This window comes from Rhea americana, unplaced genomic scaffold, assembly GCF_003343005.1.
Source record: "Rhea americana isolate MKP2758 unplaced genomic scaffold, rheAme1 scaffold_386, whole genome shotgun sequence".
In the NCBI taxonomy this organism is placed as follows: domain Eukaryota; kingdom Metazoa; phylum Chordata; class Aves; order Rheiformes; family Rheidae; genus Rhea; species Rhea americana.
The window spans coordinates 448,013-455,886 of NW_028186519.1; the positions used below are offsets into that span (position 1 = coordinate 448,013).

Here is a 7,874-nt window from a genome sequence, read left to right on the forward strand (position 1 = left end):
CGCGCCGCGCGGCGGGGCCTCGGCTTGGCCTTAGGACGGCGGACACGAGGGTGGSGCTGGGCACCTCCGAAGCACAGAGGGCGGGGGGCGAAGGCGGGCCGGAGGGAGAAATGCTAACTGTACACACGCCGAAACAGAACGGACGGACGGACGGACAAAAAGCAAACCAACCAACCCAAAAAAAAAAAAAAAAAAAAAAATCAGACGACGGAAAAGGTGGTGGTTTATCCTCAGAAAGCTCCCAGGCTCCCCTTTCCTCCAGTCCGGTCGCCGGCTTCTTGACAACGGGGCTGCGAGGGGCCGTTCCCGAGTGGCGAAGGCAAAGGGATGTTTTGCAGAAGTCAGCACCCACTCTCTCCTCGCCTTCCCTTGCCCACCGCTCCACTTCTCGCCAGCTACTCTGGCCCCCCCCCGGCCGGTGCGCCCCGGCTGCGGTCACATCCATCCTCGCCGGGGCGGGTGGCGGGCRGGAGAGAGCGAGAGGAAAGGCCGCGGTCTCTTCTCGGCTGCGCTGGGCGGTGGCGTCGCAGAGAGGGCCCGGCGTCCAGGCGCCGCCGCGCCGCGGCCGCTGCTCCCGGCCGGGGTGCTGCCGGCTTTGGGGTCCTGTCTAGTTCAAAGAACGCTCCAAAGCCGCTTTCCATCAGCAGGTGTGTGAACATGGCAAATCTCTTTTATTCTTTCTCTGTTCATTATACACAGCGTTATATCTATATCTATACCTATATATTGCTCTATATAGATACATATAGATATATATATATTTACTATCTCTGATTGTTCCTTTAGAAGCCCTTTATGTGGCAGTAGGCTTCCAGAGATGAGAAGAATATGTACAAGAGCCAAAGAAGGATAAAGAGTGAGGATGTGAGCAGCTTGGAAGTCCGCGGCCCACCCAGCTCACCTCCGATCTCGGGTCTCCGCCGGTAGAGCAGCACACCCACACTGATAAAAGCAAAAATGGTGAAGAGGGTGACGGAGAAGGCCAGGGTGCCGGGCGAGACTTGGAAGGCTTGTCCGTGTGCCGCATGGTAGATGGCCGCGATGGACCAGGCCACCCCGATGCCCAGGAAAACGTTCACAGCATTGCTCCCGGTGACGTTCCCGATGGAGGCGTCCGCGTACTGGTCCTGCGTCGCTGCCACTTTGCTGGCAAATGTGTCTGCAGAGAGAAGGCAGAGAGAAACCCCCAGGAAATAGCCAGTCGCAGCAGGATGGAGGCAGGCAGCTTGGGAATCAGCACTGACAGCATCACTGGAGGAATGAAGATACTGGGACAGWATCTACAGGCTCTCCTAGGGAAGGACCCAGCTGGCCCCAGCCCGAGTGACAGCCAGGGCTCCAGAAACTCCCAGRAGGAAGATCTTAATGCCCAGAAATACAGGGCTTCCTCCTAAACAGCCCAGGATGCCTCACAGGGCCCCAAACAAGACTGAGGGGACCGTTGAGACCACACTTCCCAGTACTACGCCGTATTGGTCTGTTCTCCACATCCACTAACTTGCTGACTCGCAAAAGAAGTGACAAGATTAGAAAAGCTTTGTGGGAGCCACAATAATTTGTCTCTATCCTAACACATCCCTTGAAGTGTTGTCTTCGCATTTCTCCACTTCCTCTAATGATATTTTTCCAATGCCTTTTGCCCTGGAATTTTGCCTAAATTCCAGGGTCTTGCTCAGACCATGACACACTGGTAAATGAGTGCTCAGCTTTCATCCCTTTTACAGGGAAGAAAAACTATGAAGGAGGGTGCATGCAAGCCTAGGCTCCCCACCAGCTTTAACACTGCAGGAGTGGAGCTGGGGTACATCCACAGCACAACACTCAGCAGCTGCCCCTATTTTATACCCTGTATCAGGCCAGATATTTTCTACCTTGTATTTTGCCTCTAGGTAGAAAGTAGAGGTTAAAAAAAAAGTTCCATAAAATCAACAAAGCAACCGGAGAGAGGCTTGATTTCACTGTACATTTGTCTGCTCTCTGCCCATTTCCTTTGAGGAGCCCAGCCAATGCCCAGATAATATAACAAGGTCTGTGGGTATCTTTTAGTTCAAACAAGAGAAGTCAAAAGCAGCCATGAATAGAACCTCCTGCCTTTCTGAAATGTTTCCTTAAATGCCAACTTTGTTAGCAAAAACAGGAGAGRAGTTTTAGGCCACCCAGGCTATGAAACAGCCTTGCAAAACTAATGCCTTAAAGCTCCAGCTCCAGAAGTCTAGAAAACTCCCTTTCCTTCCTTCTCTCCCTTGCCTAAATCTATTCTCTGTTTTTATTGTTTTGCTTCTTTTTCTAACCCTGAGATCTTTAGGCCAATTTCAAGATTTTAGGGCACCCAAGTGCTGATTATTGGAATTCAGGACTGGTGAGAGAAGGAAGTGGGAGGTGGCTGGGTTGGATTAGATCCTGCTACTTGTGACCCAGACCCTTCTTCACTGGATTGAGAAAGAAAATGCGGGACTCCCGACACAGGCAGCGCTTTAATAAAAGAAAGATCATTTTCCTGCTCTGAGAGTGAAAGCCATGAGGGCTGTCCACAAAAATAGCTACTCTGCAATGTTTGCAAGAGAGAAGGTCTTTCTTTGAAATCATTTCCAGGGGACTGAATTCACATCCCTGGTTCCATCTTCCTGTCCCACCTGAGACTGAAAAACAGCTTCCATGAACGTTTCAAATCTCCCCTCATTTGGTTTTGGAGAAAACAGTTGAGGACCTTGGTGTGTCCAGCTTTCCCAGCCCAGACCTGAGCCCTGATTGGGCAGAGGTGGAGCTTTACAAGAAACTCCACCATTGGCCTTACCAGGCACTGACGTTCCCAGTGCGACAAACACGACTGCAGTAACGGAGTCCTTCAAGCCGATGGTGCAGCCAAAATGGGATGCCAGGTCGCCGATGAAAGCTGTCAGGAGGCCAATCATGAGGATGGAGACGACAAAGCAGGCCCAGCCGTTCCAGTAGTCTGTTGGGGGCACAAAGGCGAAAAGGACCTTCCAGAAGACGGTCAGAAAGTGCATCACGTAGTCAAAGCAGGAGGGCAGCTTCTCCTCCCCGCATTCATCGTCATCGTCGTCTTCCCCTAGAAAAAAAGCACCAGTGCCTGATTATAGTCTCCCATCCTGGGGGAGCTTTGATAAAGACCCTGTGCAGGCTKGAGCCCCCCCAAACAGCCTCCCTCATGGCTTGGGCTCAGAGCTGGCCCTAGAAGGCTGTGACTTCCCAATATCGCCTTTTCTGGAACCTGGGACACACTGAGATGGGTTTCTAAGCCACAAGCRCTGGGCATTGAAAGAACATTGCAAGCAGCGTTAAAGGTATCCCTTGCTTTGGAAGAGGTACCTTGTCATTGTCTCTGATGTGTTTTTTTTCCCCCTCCAAGAATGTAGAGCACCAAATCTCCTACCCAGCAGGAGAACCCAGGACAGGAGACCTCAGGACAGCACGGAAAGGGGGCCAAGACACAAGGACACCACRAGGACTTGGTGAAATCCAAATAGCTGCTCTGCTCCACAGTAGATGAGGCGACAAGGTTCTACCCCACCAAACATCAGATTTAAGGGAGGATGAATCTGTGTCCTGCTTCACCCAGCAGCCGCAATATCGATCAGGCAGGCATATGCTTTCTAATGAGATCGTGCAATTTTTATCTGCCCCATGGCTGGCCTGGGTGAGCATTCTTCTTTTTACATCTTTCTCCACAATGAGGATCTTTAATTGAATAACAAAATGTATAAAGTCTCCCAAAGGGAGAATAAAATGGTCTTGTTGTACGCTTTGTACCAATACATGAGTGTCAATTAACCTCACATTCAAATGGTGGTTCTGTGCCATGACAACAGAATTACTGGGAGAAGCTGCTGGTGTGTTGTTTGCTGTTGTTGCTCATAGTAACAATTGCCTTCTGCCTTGATATAAGGTATCAAGATAGCGCACCCCTCCAGAGAAGGTTGAGGCCAAATCCATGCAAGGAAAGGAAAAAGTCTGAGGGTGCCTGGATTGCCCAGGCCTTCCCAAGAGCTTCAGTCACCTGTGAGAGGAGCCAGCCTGCTACAGGTTTGGCCCAGCTCCAGTGCACATGGGGCCCTGCAGTCTGTTTGCATGCTGGGGACCCTTGGCTGAGATCGAGCTGCTGGGGACAGAGTAGGGACAGAGACAGAAGAAGGCAAGGCAGGGAGGCGAAGCCTCTAACACAGATCTCTGACCAAACACCAGGAATATGATATCCCAGACAAGGGATGGGGAGAAACTAGAGAGGGGCCAGCAGGGCCACCAAGGCAATTGGGACCAAGAGGATGCTGCCTGTGTGGAGTGGTGGAGCGAGCTGGCTTGGCTTGTCTGTAGGAGAGGAGGTTGGAGGGAATCTAGCCCACAGCAACTCAGAGGGCAGATAGGAGGATGGACCAAACTTCCCTTGGCACTGACAAGAGATACAACATGAAGCAACATTCATCAACTGCAGCTTGGGAGGTAACAGCTGGATAGGAGAAACTTCTTCTCCAGGATGGTGGTGCAGTCCTGGGATGCATAGTTGGGGTAATGGACATCTCCATCTTCAGAGGTTTTCAAGATTTCACTAAATAAAGCCACAGTGAATCTGGGGGAAGTCCTATTCAGTGCCCTACTGGGATGCAGCTTTGGCTTTGAAGCACCTTTGCAAATCAAGAGCAACACATAAGCTAGAGGCAGTGAGGAACTTGGCATCTCCATAATACAATGATGGAAAGTAGTGTCTTGGTCAGCGTTAAAGCATCATACTGACTATGGCAGAAATGGTAACTAATCAGGAGCATGATGCTGTATTTTGGCAGATATCCCATTTCTGTGCATCATAGTGGAGACAAGGAACATTTTTTCAACCTGGGAAGCCTGCATTGGCCTCTTTTTTACTCACTGCACAAAAGCTGGTACTTGCAGGACACCCTGTGCTGTGCCAACACTGTAATTTTGCAGCATGCATTTTAAATTTCTCCCAAGCTATATGGCAGCAGAACTGTCGTGGATCTAAATCTTTACAGAAATGATAAAACAGACTGAAAAATGAACACGAGGACCACTGTCAYAACATTCATGTAGATCTGTCGATCATTTTGTTAAGCAGGAATAATGGTGCTCTCCTGCAAAGAGCCAACCAGCTCCTGCCAAGCTAACTGGAAATGTAGAGTGAGGTCGGATGGTGACCCAGGGGGCCCGTTCGGGAATGGGCTAACAAAGCCTGGCATAAACTTGCTGCAGGAGCAACTTTTGGGGCTGCTGGACACATACCAAGGCCAGCTGCACGCGAGTGGCTGACCTCTGTGCAGCAGGCTCTGGCATAGCCCCGAATGGCCCTGCACAGCCTTCCCTGTGCTGTCCGTCTGTCRAAGCCCTTCTCCCATCTGCTCAGTCGCTCATCCCCTTGGCGAGCATCGCCTCCAGTTGCTCACTGCTTGGGAAAGGGGTTTTTAATGTTCCTTTCCTCATATTTCATTTTGAAGTGGGAATGTGTGACTTCCATACACTTGCCATGGTGGGCTGCGGGGAAAAATAAAAATCTAAACTCCAGCCTTTGAGGTGTTGTAACTCAGCTGGCACAAAACCTGAGGAGCTAAATCCCGGCAAAAACTTAGGTCTGGAGCTCAGAGACGAACTCCTAATCCTCATTCACAAGGGACTGCTCCTGTCCACCAACATCAAATCTCGATTAATCACCCTTCTAGCACTGATGGTGGCTGCATGTTCAAGGCACAGTGGTGATGGGGCTTTCCAGATGACTGCAGTCATCACATGTGCCACAGAAGATGCAGAGATGCGAGGACCAATGATTATCTTTGCTATAATATGGAATGCAATTAAGTAATTGATTCTGGCATAGATTATTTTAGCTGTATTAGCTACAAAACCTGCAGCAAGGACTGTCTCACATAATATGTTCATGCTATATCCAAAATAATGGGAAGCTCTTGGCTGGAGGCTCTGAGAATAACAATGCTACAAAAGCAGGGACCACAACTGAAGGAGAGAGCTGCTCCAAGATGTCCCGTCCTCTTTCTTAGAGGCAAAGAGAAGACGGTATGGCCACCACTTTTAATTAATTTGTGCTGGGCAGAGGTTGTTCTGTGCGCATCAGAGCTCAGGGCAGGAAGTGTGAATATTCCCTCATGCATTTCAACACAAAATTAGGCAGATGAGTTCAAACTGCCTTCCTCAGTAATTTAATCTAAGCTGGTTGATTTTGCCCTAATGCGTGCACACACACAGCCCAGGCTGGGCTACAGGGACTGTGCCATCCAACCAGTGAGTTATAATGTCTCCAGCTGTTAAAACCACATGTCAGGGAGACACTCTGTCTTTAACTTCACACCAGAGTGGGAATGCTACTGGGCATACTGGTAAACCTGAATCCTGTGCTGGACGTACTGGTAAACTTGGCATTGAATATAGGGTATTTCTGAGGGAAAGGCAATTCTGCAAGAGAGAGATGCAGATATGATCACAAAATAGCACGAGCTGCTATTGGGCCACTGAGCCATAACCTCTGGGGTTGCAATCATCTACACTGAAGTGTGGAAAAAAAAAAAAGAGATTCACACTCTGCCTTTCTGCTTCTAATACGATACAAAGTGGCAGCTCCAAAGAGAGCAGAAGCAAACAGCGCAATCATAGCAGTTCCCAGCCCTTAGCCTGGGGATATAGGAATAAGGCAGGCAGGATTTTCCTTGGGATGCTAAGTGGGACAGCCAAATGTAAGACATCTTTCCCACACCTCAGAAAACCCCTGCCCGTGATCTCAGAGATGTTTGCAGCAATTGCAAAAAAGATGATCCACCGCAGCCTCTGGGCTCTCTTACCCAAAAGACCACCAGAGGACAGTGCRTGCAGAGCCCTCAGACCAGGCTGCATTAAAGGCAGGGCCCGCAGCACCCTGGGACTGGGCATCCCTGAGGTACAACCTCCCCCTTAGCCTCCTGTCCTCGAGGGTGGTAGCAGCATCTAACTGGCTTCAAAGCAAAATCGTCCCATGGCTGCCAGTAAAACTAAGCACCTCTGCAACGGGAGGTGAAATCTGGCTTGTGACACATCCACTGCCGATCAAGCCGCGGGCTGATGGTCCTCTTATCTCTGCAGCCAGGTGATGGGTGAGCCATGCTTATCCTGCTGGGCTCGGAGGCGCTTGGCTCCTCAAGATGTGCCTGATCGCCTTCCTGGAGAGCCAGCACAACGCTAGCGGCTTTAACCGCACAGTTTGCGCCCAGATCTCTCTGACCAAAACGACTTTTCCCCTCTGCTAACCCCTAGGATGTATCTATCTCTGTCAGGTGCTACAGAAGCACTTACTGGGCAGGAGGTTTCCTATGCATCAGGCAAGGTGATTGCATGACGGGCTTTACTCAGCTGTTTTATTTATGCAGACACTGTAAATAACTCTGCAGCCTGTTTCGCCTCGTGCCACTCCACCACGGTCAGTATTACTGATACAGCCGAACCGAGACACGAGCGAGGTTTAGCGTAATTCACCCGGAGCAGCAGCCCGCACTCACCGGCGCTGACAGTAATAGCCTCGATAAACTGCTCCCTCCAGCTGTTCGTTCCGACCACCAGCGCCAGGTTCGTCTTCTTGATGAGCTTGTCCACAGTATTCTGCAGACGGAGGCAAAGAGCACAGAATTAGGGGCTACCAGGCTAAAGCCAGCAGGTCTGGTATTTATGGGGGGCAAAAAACCCCCACCCCTCAGCCGGTGTTAAGCTCAGGTCAAGAGCCCCAGCAGCGAAAGCAAATGTAGGTGCTCGCAATTCCCCTCGTTGCCGTTCAAAAAAGTCGCTTCGAAATGGGCTCACGGCGGGGAGCGTGACCTGCCGCCGCCGTTCCCGCCGCCTCGGGGGCTCCCGGCACCTCGGGGCGGGGG

The 7,874-nt window shown here is 50.7% G+C and overlaps 1 protein-coding gene across 1 annotated transcript; it reads right to left on the minus strand.

Annotated features, from left to right (window-relative positions):
* Positions 1–207: 207 nt before the first annotated feature.
* LOC146591113 (sodium/calcium exchanger 1-like) lies at positions 208–7,617 on the minus strand (the record flags this gene model as incomplete). The annotated part of the gene is made up of 3 exons (XM_085313443.1): positions 208–1,159; positions 2,795–3,070; positions 7,509–7,617. Coding segments are annotated over 3 exons (762 nt in total), but the record flags the coding sequence as incomplete, so codon positions are not given.
* Between the last annotated feature and the right edge of the window lie 257 nt (positions 7,618–7,874).